The sequence below is a fragment of the Vipera berus genome (genome assembly GCF_964194415.1).
Source record: "Vipera berus genome assembly, chromosome: 1".
Lineage (NCBI taxonomy): Eukaryota > Metazoa > Chordata > Lepidosauria > Squamata > Viperidae > Vipera > Vipera berus.
The window spans coordinates 106,922,785-106,949,889 of NC_138202.1; the positions used below are offsets into that span (position 1 = coordinate 106,922,785).

General features: G+C 39.9%; 1 protein-coding gene across 1 annotated transcript in view; it reads right to left on the bottom strand.

The window, feature by feature from the left end:
* CD81 (CD81 molecule) overlaps window positions 1–27,105 on the bottom strand; it is an 81,275-nt gene that overhangs the window by 28,205 nt on the left and 25,965 nt on the right. Inside the window, exon 2 of the mRNA XM_081313604.1 lies at window positions 14,506–14,620. Coding sequence (XP_081169730.1) covers window positions 14,506–14,620 — 115 coding nt within the window. The remainder of the gene's footprint in view (window positions 1–14,505; window positions 14,621–27,105) is intronic.

Genomic DNA, 27,105 nt, shown 5'->3' on the forward strand with positions numbered 1-27,105 from the left:
TTTTTCAAGCAGATAATAACTACAGAGAACTGAATGCTCGATATGGACAAAGGACAGAGATAATGAGATACTGGTATTCCTGCTGAAAATCTAACAAGACTTTTAGCCACTAAAAAAACAACATTTTAAATTTAAGTTCGAATCCCACAGACACCAGGTTTGAGTTCGGTGGATCATGGCGCCTCGTGGCCCACAAAAGCTTTTGTTGACTCCATAGTGATGCACATAAAGTGAAAGACTGGGCAGTTGCTGCCATGAATACAATTCAGTAGACTGGCTGGAGGCCAGAAGAGCAGCAAGGAATCATTTGCAAAGACTTCATTTTAGTGCACTGGGCTGGGAGAGATGAAGGGATTAAAAGAAGAGGGGCGTCTTTCAAGTTTTTTGAAATGAAGGGACAGACTCCTCTTTCAGCCAACCTCTGGGAATAGACAGGTCCTTTCTGTTACCTGAGGTTGGCTGCATCAAGCTATGGTGAAACCAAAAAGGACACTGACTATAAGTAGTCCTCAACTTATGATCGCAGTTGAGCCCAAAGTCTCTGCTGCTAAGTGGGACTGTTGTTGAGTGAATTTTGCCCTATTTTATCACCTTCTTGCCAGAGTTGTTAAGTGAATCACTGCAGTTGTTAAGTTAGAAGCACGGCTGTTCAGTGAATCTGGTTTCCCCATTGACTTTGCTTGTCAGAAGGTCACAGTGATCACGTGACCCAAGGACACTACAACCACTGTAAATACAAGTCAGTTGTCAAGCATCTGAATTTTGGTTATGTGACCATGGAGATGCTGTAACGGTTGTTAAGTGTGAAAAGTGATTATAAGTCACTTTTGTTCCGAATGGTCACTAAATGGTCACTAAATGAACTGTTGTAAGTTGAGGACTGTCTGTATTTTACATTTCAGGCTCATTCAGATCCACTTGTTTGAAAGCTAACAATACTTTCAAGGAACAGAACTGGATCAAGATACAACTTGATGTAGCCCTATTCTCTTTGGCTTCTGACGTATGACTTGCCTGCTCATTTATTTGGTTCTACTAGTGGCCTTTTAAAAAGAGCAAGTTTGCTGTAGTGATTAATACTCTCTTAGGTTAAAAACTGGGAGACCGTGAGTTCTAACCCCACCTTAGGCACAAAGGCAGCTGGGTGACCTTAGGCCAGGGGTAGGCAACCTTGGCTCTTTTATGACTGGCTGGCTCGGGAATTCTGAGAGTTGAAGTCCACGAGTCATAAAAGAGCCAAGGTTGCCTACCCCTGCCTTAGGCCAATCACTCCCTCTCAGCCCTAGGAAGAAGGAAATGGCAAATCACTTATGAAATCTTGCCAAAGAAACTGCAGGGAGTTGCCAGGCAGTCATCAAGAGTCAACACTTACTCCTTTGGTTTCTCTAAAGGGGACATAATGGCTCAGTGGTTAAAGACAGCCTTAGATGATAAACAGAATATACTTGTATAAAATAAGAATGCACTGAAATGAACAATGTATGTATTTTAGACAGGATAATTACTATATAATGAAATGGGGGAAATGGGGGTTACCCAAAAATTAAGTTTTCTTTTATATATTACAGGCTATTTTGAAATACTCTATTGCAATTAAGTAAAATTCAAAAACAGGACATGGATATGTATAAGTGAAAATATATTGAAAATTGTTCTAATTGATTGTGTCACAATTAGAAATGTATTAATTTGATTAATCTGATTATGTTATCATAACTAGGGGAATCGGAGAGGGAATTCTTGTTGATGTAACTTGAGCTATCTACAAATGATTTTATTATTTGCTATTGTTTATTTTTAACTACCCAACCACCATATTGCTTCATAAATACCTGGATGTAAAATTAAAAAATTAATAAAACTTTTATTAAAAAAAAGACAGCCTGGATTCGAACTCTGAGCTCCACGCAATGGAGTGAGCTCCCGTTATTTGACCCAGCTCTTGCCCACCTAGCAGTCTGAAAGAATGCAAATATAAGTAGACTAATAGGTACCACTTTGATGGGAAGGTAACAGCCTTCCGTGCGCCTCTGGAGTATACCCATGACCACAGAAATTGTCTTCGGACAACGCTGGCTCCCTTGGCCAAGAAACGGAGAGAAGCACTGTGCTCTGGAGTTGGACACAACTGACAGGGAAACCTTTACCTTTTGTTTTCCCTAAGCAAACCTGAAAAATGTTTGTTGAACCCATCTCAATCTCTCATCCCCAACAGTGAATTAATTATAAGCACACTTCCAGGTGTTTTACACAATATCCAACATATTTCTTTTTATTCTTGTGAAACTGAAATGGTAGAAATACAAAATACTGTACTCGTGTAAACGTAACTTTTGTGTGTGTGTATGTGGTTTCTTTTTACACTGGAGTTCCAAAAGCTTAAGACAACTGTGTATTACCAATAATAAAATCACAAATACCATGAAAGAAATACAGTATCACATGGGTTGAACTTTCCTTTTGCAATCCAACTTAAAACTTATCCAGCATTCCATAGGAGAAAATACTAATTTATTGCTGGCTACTCACAAGTAAGTACTAGAAGGGTGGTGTGACAGCTCAGCAGTTAAGATGCTGGGCTTGTCGGCTGGAAAGCTGACAGTCCAGGTTCAAGACCCCAGCGTCACATGATAGGCTGAGTTCCCGTCCTTGCTCTAGCTCAGACATGTCAAACCCGCGACGTCATGTGACATCGTGCAATGTATCAGAGCTTTTTCGCCATTACCGGCAAAGGGGTAGGCGTGGCTTACTGATGATGCATCCGGCCCATGTGCCGGCAGTTTGACATCCCTGCTCTAGCTGCTGCCAACCTAGCAATTCAAAAGTACGCAAATCTAAGTAGATAAATAGGTATCACTTCAGTGGGAAGGGAACAGTGCTCTGTGATATTATGCTGGCCACATGACAGTAGAAATGTCTTCGGACAGCGCTGGCTCAATGGCCCTTGAAACAGAGATGAGCACCACCCCCTATAGTTGGCAATGACAAGTAGTAGTAAAATCTACAGTGACTCCTTTACCTTTACTCACAAATAAAGAAAAATCAATGAATTGTAGAGGCTGCAACATTTCATTTATTTTAAAATTTTCATGCGTTAAATTTTATTTAATCTTCATCTAACACGTTTTCTTATGTTGGGTGGGCATGACAGGATTTACGTTCCCAGAAATCTGAGGAGCTCCAGGGTGAATTAAAGTTTTCACAATGGAAAGCATCAGCACACCAATTCTACCAAATTTTCAGCATAGCTTGCAAAAAGCAAAAAGGGGGAGAAGTGGATAGGATACAACATAATGAGAAAGAAGAGATTTGATCATTTAATGGCAGTCAGGAAGTAATAAAATAATTGAGAAGCTATTGGGAGTAAAGCCAGAATTTTTCTAAAATACAGACAAATAGCCTTGATTGAGTTTGTCCCTAACAGCAGAGCCAAGCAGACAACTGGAGACTAATAAAATGAAACTATTTTATGCAATTTAATTTAAAACACAAACAACAGCAAAACATCCAAGCATGCAATGACCTTCTACATGATTTGAGCAAATCAAAAGAGTGTGCCATAGATTTTTAATAGTATTGTATTTTCTTAGCTTTCAAATATATGTTCAAGCTTGTCTTGGCATTCAGTCAAATCCATCCATCTATCATCAAGCAAATTTATATATCTACCCAACTCACGCACAGCTGACTCAGGATGGCTTACAAAATTTGAATTTTTTAAAAAAATCATATAATTAAAACCCATAATGACACTTCCTGTGGCAGCAACTACACAGTCATCTCTATAGAAGAAACCAGACAGTCCTTTCTGAGGCACCAATTCCTCAAAACCTGTATTGCACAATCATTTAAGCCTGTCTATTTTTATGAGTGAGTGTGAAGCAACTGAATTAGCTTAAACCTTCCCCAAACCTGGTGCTCTTCAGATATATTGGACTAAAACTCCACATAGTTTTGAATCAAATGATCTAGAAAGAGCATTATTTGGAAATCATTAAGCTGGGGAATGCTGAAACAATTGAGAACTGCAGCCAAAACAATAAAATGGGGGGGACGGGACTCAGAGCAGAACCTGTTAAGTAGGCAACAGATGCCTCCTTAGAAATCTGTGAAAGTCACTGCCTTTCTCAGGCTGTCCTTTCATCTCGAAGGAAGGAAGGAAGGAAGGAAGGAAGGAAGGAAGGTCATATGGGGGTTTGGGAGAATATTTTTCTTATTCTCATGCAACATTCTTAGGCTTTTGTTTCAGAAAGAGAGGGAAATATAAGGTTGCAAGACAGCAAATGTAATTTGCATCTGATTTCTTGTTAAAATTATGGAACCTATATGGCAAATTTGGCATACAGTTCTGACCTTCGAATAAACAAACCTTTATTGTCGAAGTACAACCATGTATACATTGAGATTGGCTGAACCTCCCTTTGTGCCCCCCCCAACAACTCAGTGACAACAAACCCTCCATCTTATTACACCATGTGAGCTAACTGCACAACACACAGGCCTCGCAAGTCAGTCATACATAAAATTATAAAATTATTTCTCGTTCAAGAGCCAACAGCCCATGGATAAAAGCTGTTCTTCAGCCTGTTGGTGCAGCTGGCTATACTCCTACATCTCCTACCAGATGGGAGGAGAGTAAAGAGATACCGATCAGGATGTGAGTCATCCCTGAGAATTTTCCTCACTCTTCCAAGGCAGCAAGCCCTGGCGATGTCATCCAGTGGTGTATCACTAAATGGTTTATCGGTATTTAGAAACTGTATAAGGTAGCTGCCATTAAGCGTTTATAAGATGTATGTATGTATGTATGTATGTATATATGTATGTATAAATGTATTTGCCATCCATCCCACTTCATAGCAACTCTGGGCAGCTTACAACATAAAAGAAATTTAAATCTTTAAATATAAATACGTAGATGTAAACCTTGTGTCCAAGTACTAAAAAAGTCTTAAGTGTGAAAGGATTTTTTTCTGGTAACTAAAGAATACATCTTTCAAGAAATTAGTTCATGTGGCAAAGGGGACTGCTAGGATTGCCATCCCTAGGCAATGCGGTCATATGATGCCGCATTTTATGACCACACAGCTTTGCTTAGCTGTGGAAATTCTGGCCCCATTTACCACTGTTAACCCAGAACTACCTGTAGCTAGAATTAAAAGGGGCATGACTCTTTTAGTTGCTGATTTTGCTCACATTGCTATTATGTCATGTCTTATCATGCGAATTAGAGGCTGGAAAAAAAGTGGTGGAAAGCCCCTAAGCTCCTAATGCTTTCTCTTTCCCAAGAACATATTTCTTAGTCATCAATAAACACATGATGCAGCTGCTGCAACACTAACCAATCCACCCATAATTATGGGAAAGGTCTCTTGGATTTTTAGGGTTACTAGCAGTGAATAACTAAGAAATGACCTGATCAGACAAAACCCTTTTTTATAGGCAAAATAGAGCTGTTATCAACAGCCTATCCCAGACATGTCAAACTCACGATGTCATGTGACATCGCGCAATGTATCAGGACGATTTTGCCATTGCCGGCAATGGGGTGGGTGCAGCTTCCGCATGACGCATCCGGCCTGCGGGCCGTTTGACACCCCTGGCCTATTCGGTTCCCCTTACGTTTTTTGGAGGTTGTCATTAAACTGAAAACAGACATCTAAAGTCGTTCACATTGTGATCAAGGGTATAATCCAGAACTACTAACTTATTCGTAATTTAGCAGAATGAACGCCAGCATTTGTTTATTTATTTAAAATATTGGTGTGCCTATTTTAAAACACAACTCTGGGAGGCTCACAGCAACAATAAAAATCCTGAACTACAAAAACCATAAAACAGTGAAATCCAACCAAATACCCAGCACCTCAACCTCTGAATGCCCCAACAACCAACCCCAAACTTCCTCATTCTAACCCTTAATATGCGAAAATGACCTCAGAAAAAAGGAGGAAGACCACAGCCTAGCCCTAGGCAATGGTCTGATAAGAGGCAGTTTAGCCTGTAGATTGGGGGGGGGGAACCATAGGAAGCATTTCACAAGAGACCCTCCCTAGTTTTTCAGAAAAACTAAAAAAAGAGAGGAAAGGAGAAATACAAGAATCTGTTTAACAGGAGCCATTCTTTTGTCCCTGGCTGTACTTCTTGTCTGCACTACCTTGAAGAGCTAACAATCCCCACGTTTGGGGTATAAAGCTAGCTCTTGACGACCTTCTGAAAGGCTAAAAGGGGGAGGGCTACCAGATTAATGGTGATAGGAGGGTGTTCCACAACATAGGAGCAGCCATGGAAAAGCATTGCAATTCTTAGGCAATTCCCAATCAAAACTAGGAAATGCCTAGAGAAATGCCAGAATTCTCTTGTGGTATTGCGGTTTTCTGTGGCTTAAGCTAAGCGCTTATAAAATGTTGAGCAAGGGAGCAGAGAAAAGGCCTCTTGAGCAAAAGCAGCCAAGCGTAAACTCCCCACCCCTGGCTAGAATTTCCAAACTAAATTGTGCTTCTGAAGGTTGCCTAAATAAATATGCAGATCAGCTTAGAAAAAGAAAAAAAACAAAAATGCTTGCCACTTTGAAGGCCAGGAATGGAAGCCCCATCCTTGGCTCTCCTACTTAATTTGGAAAGAGTATGAAAAGAGATGGAACAATATCAGCAGCTAACACTGTAACTATAGAATCTAGCGTGTGAATGGTAAATGATTATTCAGTTCACGTCAGTTCAAAGTATTTTGTTATGGGTCGCACACATTTTAAACAAATATTATACCTGCAGGACAAACGCAACTGTACCTCTCCACCCCCACACAGGATATCCAAAAATATTTTATGTACCAAGTAAACGGCTTCACTTCCTTAAATTGAGTCATACTGAGTTCGGAGAATGTACCAAGTTTACACAGAGAGAGAGATAATTAAGGCAAAGGGTACCTCTGCATGGCAGAAGTTGTCACTCATGGATTGGCTCCACATCTCTCTGCTCCCCAGCTAACTACAGCGTGCCAGGGATTGTACCATTAGCTAATTTTGTTTTTTAACATTGAAGCTCTGTGGTCAAGATACTATCCCACTGTCAGGAACTTTTGCCTCATCCTGCCTTTAGGCTCTCCTACTCCTTGTTGGTCAGGGAGTCCGAAACTTTATTTTATTTATGTATGTTTTATCTCGCCTTTATTATTTTTATAAAGAACTCAAGGTAGCGTACGTATCCAACACACTTTCCTCCTTCTATTTTCCCCACCGCAACAATCCTGTGAGGTGGATTGGGCTGAGAAAGAGAGACTGGCCCAAGATCACCTAGATGGCTTTCATGGAAAAGGCAGGACTAGAACTCACAATCTCCCGCTTTCTGGCCTGATGCCTTAGCGACTAGACCAAATTGGTTTTCTTTTTGCCATCACATTTGCCTTTAATATAATCTTCAATGTACACACCTCTCCTAAAAATTCAAATTCACCAAAATGAACAGTAGTGAACAATGAAAACCATACAATGCAACTTTGGGAAAGGTGGATTAATTGTTAATAATGTGCCATGAAAAAGTCCTTCACACCCTCTGGACTCTTGTCTCTTGTCTGCAGGTCCACAAGGGAGGTACACCTCAGTTTGGGAAATCTTGTTCTAGAGGAGGGTTGTCAAACTGCTAGCCTGCGGGCCGGTTGCATCATGCGGAGGCTGCGCCCACCCCAGCTCCGGCAATGCAAAGAAAGTCGCAATACATCACGTGACACGGCAAATTTGACACCCGTGTTCTAGAGGGTAAGCCACAGACTTTTCAGTCTAGCATCTGACAACTGTTTCTAAATTGTTCAGAAGGAAAAGCACCTTGAACGTTTTGCAGCTGTTTCTTCTTTGCAAATGCTCAGACTTTTCCAAGATACATCACATTATATGTCACCTTATCAGGCAGATGGGTAGCTTAAAAAATTAATAAAATAAATAATAGGAGACCTAAGGGTAGTTGTTCTATAAACTATGAGTTCTTTCATAAGAGTTTCTTTGCATTTTTCGTGCACAAGACTCTTGCTTGCCAACAAAAAAGTATTACAGAGAGATAACAATTCTCATATCACACACTTATCATCGGTGAGTAGAGGATGGAAGTTTTCATTCTCCTGCTTTGCTACTCAGCTCTGCTCTCCAGTCCACCTTCTGGAAAGGACTGTTCCTCTGCTTTCTTGAAACTCTTGATCACCTTCACCAGTAGCAAGCGTGTGCCGCATTGCTAAGCATGGCAATTGTTAGCAGAGATACACTAAGCACAAGTCTAGAGTTGGAGCAGAGTTATTCGAATGTGGCCGTAACTAGAGGGCGTTCCTATCCATTTGGAGTGGAGCAAGAACTTCCATGGGGTTGGAAGTATCTCTGGGATTTGTGGTCATTTGCTGTCTATGCTGTAGATCTGCTTTGCTTCATATTAATAAATTCCCAGGACAGCAAACGCAAAGCGAAAAAAGACACAATATCAAAATGCAATCTTGTTTAAGGACCTCTATTTTTCTTTGCTTTTATTTAATTTCGCAATGGGTTGAATTCTGCTGCTTTCCTCATAAGCTTAATTCCCACCCACATCCCTCTCTTTTTATTGGTTCTGAGGTTATATCTAATAGGAAAATGTTTAAGGGACACATTTCTATTAAATGCTTCACAAGCCAAGGGTGAAACAATATTTTTTAAAAAGGCAAAAATAACGAAAGTAAAAAGCAGTATAAAACAAAAGAAAAGGGAAATGGCATGTGAGGATATACAGGTCTCAAATGAAAGGTTAAATATTGGCAGTGCATCTGAATTAGAGGTTAAATTATAGTCTAAACTTCAATTTTTTGTCAGACACCAAGGAATAATAAAGATCAATTCATAACTAACTTTATTCACACACACACACACTTGCAAAGCAAATATACAACCTGGCTAAGATGAAAAGTTAGACCAAAAAGTCAGAACTATGAGAACACCATAATAATATACCTAGCTGCAAGTTAACATGGTATATGGTACAAGGGAGAAAAGCTGGAGAGAGTCAAGACTGAGGTTTTAATACCTCACGAGGCAGGAAGGAAGCAGACATTTGATCAAAAACGAGAAAATTTTCTGGACAGGATACCTACACCCCCCTGGGGTGTTCACTTATTTTCAAAATGAATGGAAAACATATATATTTACTTTATTTATAGTAAGGCAAATTCAGTTACAGTAATTTGTTTAAAGTTATTAAATAGAAAACGTATTTTGCATTGGATACATTACTCTAGGGTTGTGTCAGTCCTTTGAAGCAGTCCAGATACGAAGCGCCAACCATGAATACTAACACTATTTATTGTACAGTTGCAGTAGCAGTTTTGCAAGTCTGAAAGTAGCTCTCCCCCTCCGTTGCTTTTACTTTCCCCCAAACTAGGGTTTTTCCTGAGATACTCTTTCCACCCACCCACCCCTCTTTAGACTCAAGGTTTCGTTTATCAGATCATTATACAGGCTGCTGTTTTCCTCCTGTCTCACAAGGTCATTAATTAACCAAAAAAGATGACCAGGCTAGCAGGGGAAAAAATGAAACATTAAGATGGAATGGTCTGTCCTGTACTATGCAGAGTACACAAAAAACTAAAGGACAGGAAAGACAGAGCCTCCAAAAAGGTGTTTCAGCATTTCTCCCCCCCCCTCCCCCCAAACTGAATAGAAATTTCAGAGTTTTATTGTTTATACATCAAGGTTATAAATATTACAATTATTACCTATTCTCCTTTTTTAATATTGTGATTTTTAATACATTGTTGCCTTGGAATAACTCAGTTTCGGAAAGTAGTATACCAATGTATAAATAAGCATAATATTGGGATTTTCTTCCTAAACTACGCAAAGAACTTTATTCTGCTCTAGATATCTCGTAGTTTTGGGTTGCAGATTGTGTTTGATCTTTGGATCCTAGCACTGTTACAAGGGAGATGCTTCTCCTTCTTCTTTTTAATGCTCCTCCATTTCCTATCCCTGAATGTTTGTCTCTGCCTCACTTCCAGGAGCTCTTATTTTCTTTTCACTGACAGTAACCAGGCTCTACAGCCTGGAGGCCCATCCAGAGATAGTACAGAGAGTAACCCCTCCCTTTCCTATCATGGAAAAAAAACACACAGCTGCTTTACTTATCTTCCCAAGGGGGAATGAAAACTGCTGGAGAACAAGGGAGACATCTCTTCATATCTCTTCTAGCAGGCAAGGAACTCCAGTTCAGAGAAGGGAGATGAAATCACCCAGGCCAAACCCGGCCAAGCGTTTACACCCAGGAGGCCTATTCTTCTACCTTTGTGGCTACCTGCACTTCCTACTCCTCAGGCAGTGCACCCCCAAGTGCTGGCTGCAGTCTAAACATTTGGTAAATGTGACTGCAACAAGTAATTCTTTTTCAGTGATTGGCTCCTTGCCATGTTCTCCTCCCAAAACCCTGGGAGACATGTCTACATATTCTACCATCAAGCTTTAAAAAAAAAAAAAAAGACTGGCCAGGACATGGCACAGCTGTTCTGGAGTAAAAAGACCCAAGTCCATTCAGTTACTTTGGCACCCGAGCCTCTCACACAGGCATCAAAAGTACAGTAAAACAATAAATCACCTGCTTTGATGGAATAACCAACTGGCTGCTAAGGAAACCGGCTCATTCTTTCTGGCTTTGAGCACCTTTCCCTAACCTGGATACAAATTCTAACAGTTATCTAACTAAAAGACTCTTGTTAGAACTTTTGTATGAATTCAGCAGATTGAATACAATCCTGGAAATTTCAACTTTTATTTTAAGAATTTTTTTGGGGGGTGGAATGGAGGATCATATGTTAGTTGGCAATGTCTACAAAATAAGGAAAGGAAGTCTCTAGAGATGTGCGATAAAGACTGTGGTATGAGGGAAAGATAATTATCACACGCATTTTAAGGCTACTCTTTGTGCCATTTCATTTATATATTGGACGCATATTTCCTCACTGCTCATCTCCCAAAGAAATCAAACACCACATGTTATATATTGGAAACTTTCCCTTTACAAATGATATATAGAAACGTGTTAAAATGTGGCATAAAGCACACCAGTATAAAACAAAATTTATTCATTTTTCTAAAATTAGTTCCAATCATTAGGATTCTTCTAGAATAAGGCAGCTTTACTTTCCAATGTGACTGAAAAACATTAGAACATCTGACAGATATGATTTAAAGAATAGGGGGCAGAAGTGACTAATGCGGCAACACGTGCTCAAGGGGTGGCCTTTTTCTTTTCCCTGCAGGAAGCAGGAAAGTTACAACGGGAAGAAGAATTTGGAGCAAGCCAGGTGTAGCAAAAAATCTCAGTTGTGTATCACCACAGATCTGGGGAAATGAGTTTAGAGCAAGTATAGAAAGGGCATTGTTATTAAAAGGAAATTGCAAATATCTTGAGGAATCTAAGCAGAACCTTTTTAAAAAATATTGGTTAAATAGCCAAATACAGACTGTTTCAAAAGGAAAAAAAAGGATGGATAGGTTTTCCAGATGCCTAGCTTTACTAGCCTTCAAGTCACTGTTGACCCCTGGCAGCTGCCTGGATTAGTCCCTGCAATCTTCTTGGCAAGTGGTTTTCAGAGGTGGTTGGCCCTTACCTTACTTCCTTTCCTTATTTTGAGATTCAAGGTGCTAGTAATGGTGTTCAAAGCCCTCCATGGCATGGGGCCGGAGTACCTCAGGGAACATCTGCTGCCGGCATCAAGCTCCCTGCGCCCTGTGCGTTCCCACAGAGAGGGCCTCCTCAGGGTGCCACCGGTCAGAGAATGCCGTCTGGTGGCCCCCAGGGGGAGATCCTTCTCTGTGGGCGCCCCGGAGCTATGGAACCAGTTACCGGTTGAGCTCCGGACGGCGCCCGATCTGCGCTCCTTTCGCCGCGATCTGAAAACATACTTGTTCGAGCAAGCCGGCCTGGCCTGAGGGGGGATTGGTGGGGGTTTTTTTTATCATTCTTATTGGGGTTTTTTACTATGTATCAATTGTATTTTAATCGGGCATGCATTTAATTATCTTTTAATTTTTGTAAATTTCTGTGTTTTATTCTTGCCCTGTACACCGCCCTGAGTCCTTCGGGAGAAGGGCGGTATAGAAATGATAATAAATTAAAATTAAATTAAATTTTTCCTATGGCTGGGAGACAGGGACTGACCCAAGGTCACCCAGCAGGCTTTGTGCCTGAGGTAGGAGTGGAACTCATGGCCTTCCAGTTTCTAGCCTTAACCACTATACCAAACTGGCTCTCTCTAATTTTACTGCTACTGTGAAATTTTTATTTGTTCAGAATTCAGGGAAGGGGTTACACAGATGGTCCTCGACTTGTGGTCAAACTTGAGCCCCAAATTTTTACTGCTAAGCAAGAGAGTTAAGTGAGTTGCACACTACTTTGCCACAGTTTAATTGAATCACAGTTAAGTAAAAATGGTCATTAAGCGAATCTGGTTTCCACCATTGATTTTGCTTGTCAGAAATTGGCTGGGAAGGTTACAAATGGTGATCACATGACCCTGGGACAGTGTAACTATCATAAATACATGCCAGTTGCCAAGCAAATTTTGATCATGTGACCACGGGGATGCTGCAATGGTCATTAAGTGTGAAAACCAGTCATAAGTCACTTTTTTTCAGTGCCACTGTAACTTTGAGCAGTTATTAAACGAATGGTTGTAAACCCTGTATTGGTTTTACTTACTCTTACTGTGAATCAGAAAACAGAATGCTGGGTATTTAACTGGGTGTTTACTTCTCCCCAGCAAAATTGGCAGAAATATCTAAGTAACCTGCTTAGAATCACAATTTAACTTACATTCTAAACACGCTCAGCTTCAGAATGGTTTGATTTTTCTTACAAGATTTCCCACTTCTCAAACTAAAAGTAAAAAGTAAGTTTCCCCTTTCCAGTTGTGTCTGACTCTAGGGGGTGGTGCTCATCTCTGTTTCTTAGCCAAGGGAGCCAGTGTTTTCCAAAGACATTTCCGTGATTATGTGTTGTGATTCAGGGTCAGCCTGTGGGTTCGGCAGTTGGGTCGGACGACTCAGAGGAGGAGGAGGAGGGGGGTGTTGAAGAGCTTGCTGAGGGGGTTGGACAGCTTGATGAGAGTCCTCAGCCAGGCCCCTCTCACCTGGTCACGACACAGACCCAGCTGTGTGAGCCTGACAGCGTGGATGAAGATGACTCACAGCTGGCCCTGTTCAAGGACGCCCGACGCAGGAGGCAGTCAATCAGGAGTAAACAGAGGAAGGCAATGGGGCTCCTCGGAAGGAGGCAGAGAGAAGCCACGCCCTGAACTGTATTTAAGGGGGAATGCGTGGGAGGGCTGGTTTGCTGAAGGCAACCGCTTGAAAAGCTCCTGTTTCTTGGTTCGTGTCTTGTTCTATTTGTTTTTGTAGCAATAAATTTGGCAGGCGTAATTCCAGCCTCTTGCCTTCTTGTAAAAGGGGTTGTCCCTGCCTTTTCTGCAGGGCCGGTAGCAGGCTGGTACAGAACATTATGTGGCCAACATGTCTATATACTGAGAGGCATGGAACATTGTAACACCCACACAGTAAGGCATGAGCTCTCAGGAATAGCTCTGCTATGCTCACTTACTGTTCCCCTCAGCTCTGTGGCCTAGCTGTTTTGGTTATGGTGAGTGACTTGCTCATGAATGTGTCTCATTTACCGCTACCATCACATGCCAGGATCTCAGATTCAGGAGGAGATAGATCTTCCTCCTTCTTCATCCTCAGGTCCAGAGAAGTGCAGGCTGGTTACCTTAAATTTACCCTCAAAACACACACATTTTCCTGGGATATTCAGTTATGTCAGTTTCTGGGATAAAGCCTTGTGTGTGAGGAGAAAACAAAACCTGGTAACAAAACATTCCATCTTGCACATAACTAGGATGAACACCTATCAGATTTGCAATAAGCATTCTGCATCAGTCATGGATTTAAATGGCTGAGCTCTGAGAATCTATCCAGTTATGAATTGTTGGTTTGCTGATATATTTTATTTTCCTGTGGCTGATTCCAGGGTGGGATGGGGTGGGGGGGTAGGGTATCAGAAAGACCAGTCTTTTACTTTTCTTATGCCAGTATGGAATGCATTAACCCACAATGGAGATAATTGGAGATTCAGAGGGCTCCAATCCTGTTACTCTTTGACAAAGCATTGGAGTTCTACCTGTTTTCCTAGTCATTTGGGCCAGGTGAGTGGGTCAATTATTTATCTTTGAGCATGGATATGTGTGTATGTATATGTGTTGTATCAGATGATGGTTTATGTTTTAATCTAGTAAGCAGCCGAGAATCACCTGTGTGAAATGGGCAACTATAAAAATATCATAAACAAATAAACAGGTGTTAAGCAAGGAAGTAGGGTTTTTTTTGGGGTGTGTGTGTGTGTATCATTTTCAGAGGCTCCATTAGATGGAAATGGAAAAAAATAACAATTTGGGGTTTGATTCCTTCCCACTATGTTAGAAACCCTGGTTACATAGCTTTTTTCATCTTACCAATGTAGAATGTATTAGGAGCGGACTGGTCTTCTAGGGATGACTGCAAGATGGCTGAGGTTTGTGAATCATGACGAATCCATAATCCCACACCAAGAATGATCCCTCCTGCCAGCTGAAAGGAAATTGGGGGGGGGGGGGAGATGAAGAAAGAGGTTAAGTACATCAGAGATTCCACCAAATAAATGGGAGAAGTGTTCATCATATAAACACTTCATTAAAATATGACAAATAGTGTATACAGAAATCTACGTTCTGAAAAAAATAACCAATCGTCATATGCATAAAAACAAACTTACAAAATTAAGATTAAATAAAAATCCTGACAATTGATTTTTTTTGTTTATCTGTAAGGTTTCTGGTTATCACTTTGGTCTTTTCTCTATTTATTTTCAGTCCTGTCACTTCTCCAAATTCTTCTATCTTTTTCAGAAGCTTGGGGCTTGTCACAAGTGGCTTTTCTAATATGAAAACCAAGTCATCTGCAAATGCTTGTAGTTTATATTTTTCATCTTTTATCCTCATTCCTTTAATTTCTGAGTCTAGCCTAATATTTCTATTTAATACTTCCAGTGTTAATATAAATAATAATGGGGATAATGGACATCCTTGTCTTGTGCCTTTTTTAATGTTAAAAATTTTCTGTAAAATTTCCATTTACGACTATTTTAGATATTTGTCTATGATACATTGTTTTCATACTGTTGTATTTATAAAGTTTTCTCCAAAATCTGTTTCATTTAGTTGCTGAATCATGAATTACCAGTTTACATTATCAAAAGCCTTCTGTGCATCTAGGAATATTAGTGCCATCTGCTTCTCTGGGTGCATTTCATAGTATTCCAAGGTGTCTAAAATCATTTTTAAATAGTTTTTTTATTCGTCTTTTAGTAAAAATCCATTTTGGTCTGTGTGTATAAATTCAATCAGAAATCTTTTTTAATCTTTCTGCTATTATTGAAGCAAAAAATTTATAATTCACATTTAATAGAGACATTGGTCTATATTTTTTTATCTGTGTCAAGTCTTGAGTCTTCTTTGGGTATTAAAGTAATATATTTGCAAATCATTTTATACTTATTTATAACTAACTCAAGTCAGTGAGCAAAAATGTTCCTTCCTCCTCCTATTTTCCCCACAACAACCCTATGAGGTGAAATTCAGATGAGAGTGACTGCCCAAAGTCACCCAGCCACTTTCATGCTTAAGGCATGAAAGATAGTTCTTGACCTGACTGTTCAAAGTTACACCAACACTGAAAAAGTGACTTACGACTGTATTTCATGACTGCTGCAGCATCCCCAGGATCACCTGATCAGAATTTGAACACTTGACAACTGACTCATATTTATAACAGTTACAGTGTCACGGGGCCATGTGATCACCTTTTGCAACCTTCTGGCTAGCAAAGTCAAGGGGGAAGCCAGATTCACTTAACAACTGTGTTACTAACTTAACAACTGTGGTGATTCCCTTAACCATGGAAAGAAAGGTCGTAAAATGGAGCCAAATTCACTTATCTGTCTTGCTTAGCAACAGAAAATTTGGGTTCAATTGTGGAGGCAAGTCGAGAACTATCTATGCTGCAGAACTCACAATCTCCTGGTTTCTAGCCTGGGGCCTTAACCACTAGACCAAACTGGCTCTAATATAATTATGAAGGAATCTTTTGTGAACTTAAATAGAAGCCTGTCTTAGTGATGTCTTGCTTTTGTATTAGTGAACGTTAATCCAATTGCCAAGAGACATTTAAGTATCCTTCACCAATTTTAATTTACTTACAGATGACAGAGAACAACTGCACCCATATGACCTCAGAAAGGCTAAGCAAGCTTGGACCTGATCACTCCTTGAATAGGAGACTATCAAGCAATTCTAAGAAGTTGAAAAGTTGTCCTGAAAGAGGGCAATGGCAGACCATTTCCATATTTTTCACAATAATACATGGATGATTTTTATGCAGGCCTAGGAATCAAACTTGACTTAAATGTGACATTATCTTTATGCTTGCTATAAGCAATTAATACAGAGATGCAAATAATTAGTGACATAGACATTTGATAGGTTTTCCAGGCCATTTGGCATAATTTTTAAAAGCCTTTATTTGGCAGGATTTGCCATGCCATTCAGATTTCTGTGAAGCCAATTCCATCAGCAATAAGCGGCCGAACAGAATAAAATTTGCAGTGCAAATAAGGTTCATTTCCCTAGCTCTCATTTCTGATTAGCGTCTTCTAATCAAGTATTATATATGAATGAATGTTGGATAGATAGGATTACGTTCCACATTTATTTTCCTTTCCTGTTCCTTTATACGTATACATGTTCATATTTTATTGGATTGATTTTATTGTGTACTTTTCTTTCAGAAGATTTTGCACTGGAAACTGTAAAATTAACAAATAATCCTTTAAAATCAATTATTTATGAATTACAAGCCACCTGATTTCACCTTAGAGTCCCAACAATTTTTGAACTGAGGTCAATGCCTGTGTCTACAAGTTATACAAAGGTCTACTAATAGTATTTAACAATCAATTTAGTTTAATTATTTAGCTAATATTTAACAATTAGTACCATAGGATTCTCCCCTTCATGGATTACTGCCTTGTCGTGGCGAAGGGGCTTGCGTAATTCAATGAAGCTATGAGCTATGCCGTGCAGGGCCACCCAAGACGGAAAGGTCATAGCAGAGAGTTCTGACAAAACGTGATCCACTGGAGAAGGAAATGGCAAACCACTCCAGTATCTTTGCCATGAAAACCCTATGGACAGTACCAAAAGGCAAAACGATATGACGCTGGAAGATGAGCCCCTCAGGTCGGAAGGCGTCCAATATGCTACTGGGGAAGAGCAGAGGGCTAGTACTAGTAGCACCAGAAAGAATGAAGCGACTGGGCCAAAGCCGAAAGGACGCTCAGCTGTGGATATGTCTGGTGGTGAAAGGAAAGTCCGATGCTGTAAAGATTTTTTCTCCATAGGAACCTGGAATGTAAGATCCATGAATCAAGGAAAGCTGGACGTGGTCAAACAAGAGATGGCAAGACTAAACATCGACATCTTAGGTATCAGCGAACTAAAATGGACAGGAATGGGTGAATTTAATTCAGATGACCATCAGGTATACTACTGCGGGCAAGAATCCCTCAGAAGAAATGGAGTAGCCTTCATAGTCAATAAAAAAATAGGAAAAGCAATACTGGGATACAATCCTCAAAATGACAGAATGATCTCAGTTCGAATCCAAGGCAAACCATTCAATATCACAGTAGTCCAAGTCTATGCCCCAACCACCGGTGCTGAAGAGGATGAAATTGACCGGTTCTATGAAGCCCTACAGCACCTTATAGAACTAACACCCAAAAATGATGTCCTTATCGTCATGGGGGATTGGAATGCTAAAGTAGGAAGCCAAAAGATAACTGGAATAACAGGCAAGTTTGGCCTTGGAGTACAAAATGAAGCAGGGCACAGGCTGATAGAATTTTGTCAAGAGAATACGATGGTCATAGCAAACACTCTTTTCCAACAACCCAAGAGACGGCTTTACACATGGACATCACCAGACGGTCAACACAGAAATCAGATTGACTATATGCTCTGCAGCCAAAGATGGAGAAGCTCTATACAGTCAGTAAAAACAAGACCAGGAGCTGACTGTGGCTCAGACCATGAGCTTCTTGTTGCAAAGTTTAGGCTTAAATTAAAGAAAGTAGGGAAAAGTGCTAGGCCAGTCAGGTATGAATTAAATCATATCCCTGTTCAATATACAGTAGAGGTGACAAATAGATTTAAGGAATTAGATCTGATAGACAGAGTGCCTGAAGAACTATGGACAGAGGTTCGCAACATTGTACAACAGGTAGCAACCAAAACCATCCCAAAGAAAAAGAAATGGAAGAAAGCAAAATGGCTGTCTGAGGAAGCTTTGCAAATAGCTGAGGAAAGGAGGGAAGCGAAAGGCAAGGGAGAAAAAGAAAGATATGCCCAATTAAATGCAGAATTCCAAAGAATAGCTAGAAGAGATAAGAATGCCTTCTTAAATGAACAATGCAAAGAAATAGAAGAAAACAATAGAATAGGGAGGACCAGAGATCTTTTCAAGAAAATTGGAGAGATGAAAGGAACGTTTAATGCAAAAATGGGCATGATAAAGGACCAAAATGGCAGGGACCTAACAGAGGCAGAAGAGATTAAGAAGAGGTGGCAAAATTACACAGAAGAACTATACAGGAATGAGCTTAACATCCCTGACAATCACAATGAGGTGGTCACTGACCTCGAGCCAGACATCTTAGAATGTGAAGTGAAGTGGGCCTTAGAAAAGCTGAGCAACAACAAAGCTAGTGGAGGTGACAGTATTCCAGCTGAGCTATTCAAAATCTTAAAAGACGATGCAGTAAAAGTGCTACACTCAATTTGCCAGCAAATTTGGAAAACTCAACAGTGGCCACAGGATTGGAAAAGATCAGTTTACATTCCAATTCCAAAGAAAGGCAGTGCCAAAGAATGTTCAAACTATCGCACCATTGCACTCATTTCTCATGCTAGTAAAGTTATGCTTAAAATTCTACAAGCTAGACTCCAGCAGTATGTGGATCGAGAACTACCAGAAGTACAGGCAGGATTTCGAAGAGGCAGAGGAACTAGAGATCAAATTGCTAACATACGCTGGATCATGGAGAAAGCTAGAGAGTTCCAGAAAAACATCTACTTCTGCTTCATTGACTATGCTAAAGCCTTTGATTGTGTGGATCATAACAAACTGTGGCAAGTCCTTAAAGAGATGGGCATACCAGACCATCTTATTTGTCTTTTGAGAAACCTATATGCGGGCCAAGAAGCAACAGTGAGAACTGGACACGGAACCACTGATTGGTTCAAAATTGGGAAAGGAGTCCGGCAAGGCTGTATACTGTCGCCTTGCCTATTTAATTTATATGCAGAGCACATCATGAGAAAGGCAGGGCTAGATGAATCAAAAGTTGGAATTAAGATTGCCGGAAGAAACATCAACAACCTAAGATATGCAGATGACACCACTCTAATGGCAGAAAGTGAAGAGGAACTAAAGAGCCTCTTGTTGCGAGTGAAGAAGGAGAGTGCAAAACTTGGGTTGAAACTAAACATTAAGAAAACCAAGATCATGGCATCTGGCCCTCTCAATTCCTGGCAAATAGATGGGGAAGAAATGGAGGTAGTGACAGATTTTATTTTCCTGGGCTCCAAGATCACTGCAGATGGGGACTGTAGCCAAGAAATTAAAAGACGCTTGCTCCTGGGGAGGAAAGCCATGGCAAATCTAGACAGCACACTAAAAAGCAGAGACATCACCCTGTCAACAAAAGTGCGTATAGTCAAGGCTATGGTCTTTCCAGTTGCAATGTATGGCAGTGAAAGCTGGACCATAAGAAAGGCTGAACGCCAAAGAATTGAAGCCTTTGAACTCTGGTGCTGGAGAAGACTCCTGCGAGTCCCTTGGACTGCAAGGCGATCAAACCGGTCAGTCCTAGAGGAGATCAACCCTGACTGCTCTTTAGAAGGCCAGATCCTGAAGCTAAAACTCAAATACTTTGGCCATCTAATGAGAAGGAAGGACTCACTGGAGAAGAGCCTAATGCTGGGAAAGATTGAGGACAATAGAAGAAGGGGACGACAGAGAATGAGGTGGCTGGATGGAGTCACTGAAGCAGTGGGTGTGAGCTTGAATGGACTCCGGAGGATGGTGGATGACAGGAAGGCCTGGAGGAACGTTGTCCATAGGGTCGCGATGGGTCGGACACGACTTCGCAACTAACAACAACAACAACCATAGGATTCTAGAATTGAAGAGACATTCTTAATTTCTATTTTGCATTCAATGCATTCAAAAGAGCCTTGGTGGAGCAGTGGGCTAATGCCTCCTTAAGTAACACCAGCTGCCTGCAATTAGTGCAGGTTCGCGTCCCACCAGGCTCAAGGTTGACTCAGCCTTCCATCCTTCCGAGGTAGGTAAAATGAGGACCCAGATTGTTGGGGGCAATTAAGCTGACTTTGTAATAATGCCGCTTGGGGGTGTGTGTGAAAGCCCTAATAAGCAGGCATATACATAGAATGAAGGCTACTGCTAAGCTTGTAAGCCGCCCTGAGTCTTCGGAGAAGGGCGGGATATAAATGGAATTAAAAAAAAATGCCTAATTCCAAATTCCAGGTCTTGAACAGGAACCGATGTTCCTTGTCTTTGGAACTCTAGTCCCAAAATTTAGACATAGGCAAAGAAACTGACTAAGTAGGTGATAATGCAGAGATTGAATGTTAGCTGAAATTCCCACCAGGCACAATGCAGATTTTCAAGCTCATTTTTTTTCAGTATGAAGGTCAAAGCATTATTTTTGAAAAAATGCAAAGAACAGAGAAGGAATTGATTTCTGTGCCCAACAATTGTTTGTATAGAATGCTATTTTACATAGATTTTTAACTATCAAATATATAGATACTGTAGATATATAGGTGTGTGTGTGTGTGTGTGTGTGTGTAATCTCTCTGTGTATGTATGTATGTGTACACAAACATACACACAGATATATGTAGATAAAATACAAAATGCCTAGGGGTAAGTCTATTCCAGTGATGGTGGACCTTTTATTTATTTATTTAATTAATTAATTAAATTTCTACACCGCCCTATTCCCGAAGGACCAAGTGCTCAAAAACCGCCCCCCCAGGGCCATTCACTGCCTCCACGGCCCACCACAGATCACCCAGGTGGCCCAGCAGCACCATGGCGTGACTATGCCCTCCGCCTGCACCCCGCAGCATCAACCGTGCAACAGGGCATGAGGGCGGAGTCTTTTCCCCGCTGCCCAGTTTATTTATTTATTTATTTATTTATTTAATGGGACTTATATGCCGCCCTATCTCCTGAAGGACTCAAGGCGGCTAACAACAATAAAAAACAAATAAGATACAAATATTAAGAAGAAATTAAACTATACCTAGCCCCAACTAAAACCAATAAAACATTAAAACCATATTAAAACCTCTTATCATCAGTCCAGGTCAGCCTGTTGGAAAAGAAGTGTCTTAAGGTCACGATGGAAGGACCGGAGGTCAGGGGCCATCCGGAGCTCCAAGGGGAGCTGATTCCACAGGGCAGGTGCCCCCACAGAGAAGGCCCTCCCCCTGGGGGTCACCAGCCGACATTGTCTGGCCGACGGCACCCTAAGGAGGCCCTCTCTGTGTGAGCGCACAGGGCGATGGGAAGTCATTCCTGGCAGCAGACGGTCCTGCAGGTATCCCAGGCCTAAGCCATGAAGGGCTTTATAGATAAGAACCAGCACCTTAAATCTCAAGTTGCCATGTCCTTGGCTGCAGTGCTCCATATGACCTTGGGGGCGACCTCCGGGGGGGCTGCTGGTGAGGAGGGGGCTGCAGGGGGAGGCGGGGCTGGGGCGACAGCGCATGTGCCCACAGAGAGGGCTTTGAGTGCTGCCTCTGGCATGCTTGCCATAGGTTTGCCGCCACTGGTCTATTCAATGGAAACATTTTCATGGCAAGTTAAAGCCTCTGGATTATTGATGATTAAATTGCCCATTTGGCTTGATAGTGGTGATGTTAATCAGATGTTCAGCTATATCAGTGGATTCTTATTTTAATATCCATTTGTTTCGGGATTAAGACTTCTTCTGTTTTTGCCCACTTGGGGAGCAAATGTATGTATCTGAAATTTTGACAAGTACACTAAAATACGATTTTCATCTTCTGCTTTGAAAGATGCTAGATATATTTATTAATAAGTGTGTACATTTTAAGCAAAATTATATGAGAAACATGCTGTGGTACAACTTAAAATATAACAATAAAAGGAAAGCTATTTTATTTGAATACCTGAAAGGATTAATACTTTAAATCAGCTGATTTTGAATGGCTGATTTGAATTAGGAAATTATGTTTTCAATTTGACTTACTTTCAATGGTTAAGGGTGTTTGAACAGAAACCAACAATTCAATTTTATAACATACTAAAATGTGAAAGTCAGCATTTATTATATATTTAAATGTGAAATGAAAAATTGGAAATGAATGAACCCAGTATGATGCTGAATTATGTTTCTAAACATGGCATTATCATCTCATAAAGAACATTGGCTCTATCAAGCTTGGAATATGGAAAAGAGGTAACTGGAAATAAAGTTGTCCTCCAAATGTTAAGGAATGGATCCATGGTATTAATTTGTTAACCTGTTTTGGAAAAGTCTCTGTTTTTTAAAAGTGAGAAAATGATACAACATGTTGTATGGTCTTGATGTAATGATAAGTTTCACAACTGAATTAATTTATATGGCTATTTATAGTTATTATATGGCTATTTTCCCTGTTAATTACAGGTAATTTTAGTTTATTTTAACCACTATATTTAGTTTCTGTCTTTTTTTCCACAATATAATCACTATTTACCGTTTTCTGAGTTGGCGACGTAGATTTTTTTTTGGTATATCAGTATTTTAAATAGTTTTTAAAAACTTATCTAGAAATACCAGACAGTTTACTAACAACATAAGCAGAAACAGATACATGGTGAAAAGTGCTTCAAAAAAAGACAAAAAAAGTCCCACCTGGGTATTTTTGACCTATGAAAGGTCTTTTATACATACGGATTGTTAAGTAATGAATATGTATGTGTGAATTTATCTTGCTAGCTTGGCAGTTACAATAATTAGCCCCAGTTACAGGATCTGAATAAGACCATAGAAAGAACTGAAATGCAGAGAATCATACACAAACTCGGTCATTAGACAAGAATGCAAATTAAAATGCTAATGGTTTCAGTGACAGATTTAAATAGGAAATATGAAAGGTGATTAAGCAGCAATGGCACTTTATTACTTTTTATTACTAACATTTCTGTGACGCTCAGACAGGCATACATACAAAACACCAGAAGATTAAAAACTACCCAATAATAAATAATGCATATTGTAACAGCAAGGACCAACAAGGATAAAAAAAATTAAGATTTCCCCAATTTTTTTTCCTCCAGAACTTTTACTTCTTTATAGAAAACTCACTAGGCATGAAGATTCTTTCCTCAGATTGACTGTATGACTATTCATAATCTGCAGAATTAGTACTGTATAATAAGAAATCAACTGGTATTTTTAAAGGCTGTTTGTAATAATTCCAATTCTCCCTGGTACCAGCATAAACAACATGAAAATTAAGGGTCTAAAGCATTGGAACAGAAAAATAAAAATTACGTTGTAAATATGCAAAAAAATAATAAAAAAAATTCCAAGCATCAAGCAGAAATGTTAACCACTCCATTAGGAAGTGTTTTGTAGAAAAGTGTGGCTCCTGGACAAAAAATGCTTACTTATACTGAGCTAGGTAATGTACAACATATTTTCACACACACACAACACACACACACCATTATTTCCACCCATTTGTTTGACTTGGTGCTTTAGGAAGTTTGGCCAAAGACAAAGTATACCAAATACATCATCACATCAATATACTACACCAGGGGTGTCAAACTCAATTTCATTGAGGGCTGCATCAGCATTGTGGTTGCCCTCAAGGGGCCGGGTGGGTATGGCCAGGGTGGGCATGGCCTACTGGGTGGGCGTGGCTAGAGTGCGTATGGCCTACTGGGTGGGCATGGCCAGCTCTATATCGTTCGCATCAAGGGTGCCTATGGGGGCCTGGGCAGGAGTGGGACAGATCTGAGGGTCTCTGGCAGAAGGAGGGTCTCTGTGCCAGGGCCAAAGCAGTGTGGGCTGTTCCCTCACTGTTTCCAGGATGGCTTCGCGGGCCACATGAAACCACTTCGCGGGGCGGATCCGGACCCCGGGCCTTGTGTTTGACATGTCTGTACTACACAATAGCTGAAGTCCTCTATGCAGTAGACTGAACAAATATTAAGGGTTACAAATGTACACAATTTAAAGACACTCAAACATTAGTAAAACTGGAAGGCCTATAACGTTAAATTTTTAATGTAAAGTCACAATATAAGATGAAAAATAAAGCTAAAACCTGCGGATTCAAAAAGAGAATTAATCAAATCAGCGATCTTCATTTGCAGACCGCGCATGTTTGGCTGGCAAGTATATCAAACAATCAGCCAAAATGTTAAAGTCTACTTGGACTTTATTTAGGTCCTTCTTGGAACTAAAGAAACTATTTAGTATTGCCACAGTAATCCCTGGTTTGTACTGTAATACCAGATAAAGAAAGCAATCACATTGCTATTCATAAATAGGAAGAAGAAAATGAAAGACTCTCACAAATTCCAAAATTGTTTTTCCATTCAAAATCAAAAATTTGACAAATGTAAAACCCATCAATGTCAATCTTCCCAAGCAAAATGTTCTAAATGCCCTTCAGAAGATTACAAGCCCCTCTTTGCAATTATAACACATGGCTAAAGCAATGGGCTACAATGAGCATATCATCGAAAGATACCTGAATTAATTACTAAGTTCCAAAACTTGAGCTAAACAGATTTTACAGAAGTCAAAAGTTTTTTTTAAAAGAAACTTACCCTGTTCCATCTCTGGTTCTCTTTCAGAAAAAAAGTGACTGGATTTATTATTTATATCATGGATATTTTTTATTTGTTTTCAATTTTAGGAAAGCCACATCTATTATTAATATCAGAATCCAAACGTCCCATCGTATGCATTCTTGTCTTAGGGTGCTTTTTTAAAATATGTTAGTTTTTTAATGTCAATGTTAATGGGTGTAATGTTATTTGGCTTTTTCATCCAGAATTGAATATAACACTAAAGAAAGCTGCAGATTATATCAAAGTATTCATTGTATCATAAAGGTTTTGGACTTAAGCTGATTATGTAGTATTATGATCTCCACTGTTCCACTACTTAATGTTTTTGTGCATACTGAAAAAGGTAAAGGGAAGATAGAGCAATTTTGGCAATTAAAATACCAAAAAATAAAGGGGAAAAAACCTATCCAGTTTCTGATCTCCTCCTTTTTGTGCTTATGCTAAGGTAATTGTTTATAAACATTTGGAACCTCTTAAAAACCAGAGGGTAAATGTTTGCATTTACCTTGCTGCATGTTGCATGCCTTTTTAAAGTTTAGTTAGCTTCTATTGTATATATATATATATATATAATGTTAAATTTGCCACTGTTGTATATTCTCCAAGTTTAAGTTCCTAAATGCTTCCTTTCACTGCAAGAAACCTGTGATAACTAAGATATTTCATTATGAACTGTAAAAGTAAAATTGCTTTTTACAACAACAGGAAATCCTAGCTCCAGCTCTTTCTCACACACACAAAAATCCCACCAGAGGCAGCTCCAGACTGTGTGAGATCTTCACCAAGGAAATAATTTCAGAGACTGTTCTTGCTTGGCTTTGCAGCCTCCCAAAAGTGTGAGAAAGCATTTTTATTCTCCCATGATTTTCAGAGGGTCCAGAGGCTGCGAGAGAGCACATCCCATTCTTGCACGGCCTCTGGAGCCTCTGAAAACTGTGAGAAAAGGGGAGTGCTTTCCTGTGCTTTTTTGGGAGTTGCAGAGGCCACATAAGAAAGGGGTGTGTGCTCTTGGTGACCTCTGGAAATCCTGTGGGAGGGCATGCTCTCGCATCACCTCTGCAGTCTCCGAAAAGTGCAGGAAAGTCGTATTCTCATGCGATTTTCTGAGGCTCCAGAACCCATGCGAGAGCATGGCCCTCTCATGCAACTTCCAGAGGATATGCAGGCCATGCAAGAGCACACCACATTCTCATGAGGTCTTTGCAGCTTTAGAAAATTAAGCATGGATAGGACAGCCTGGTGTCACCATCACTGATGGCTCCACACTTGACAAGATCCCTATAGAAGTCCAGCATTATCCAAACTGAGTTCTCAAAACCTAGGACATTTAATTCACCAGGACTTAAAAATCTATAAAGAACTCCTTCACATTAATTAAGATGCTTATTGTTGAAGGCCAACTCCTTCAGATGTGCTCACCAATGGCAGAAACACTGACTCTTTTAGTAAGAAAGCAACAAATATGGAGGGAAGCTAGAAGGCTTGCACACAGCTATCAGCTCTGCCAAAGAACAGAAAAACTTAGAATCTATGTCTGGCTCTTTAAGATTAACGAAAGTTTGAAAATTTGAGAAATATGCCATGACATAACCAAGCAGCAGCATTCTCTACTTTGAGCCAAGCACAGCATTTAATTCATGTGCTAACAGAATAATTAAACATTTTGGTTTTAATAAGTGTTAATAGGATTTTGGCAGGGATGCGTGTGTGTGTGTATGTGTGTATGAGCACACATGTACATTAGTACGATTATTAAAAATTAATTAAAATAAAGAATGTGTTCATTAACCTGTTTTTACAGATTTACTATGAAGCAATAAATAAATATATATAACAATTTGCATGCGTTAGTAGGTTAAAGGTGAAGTTAAGCTGTCATGCAAAAACAAAAATGTATGTCTTCGTTGTGCATTTTTGTCATTTATCAATAATACATAATTTTACAGAAATTCTCTTTAACAATATAATTCAATGTAATTTCAATCCTTTCTTCCCCATACTAGTTTATATGTCCAACTTTCTTGCCCATTTTATCATACAATCTTTATTGT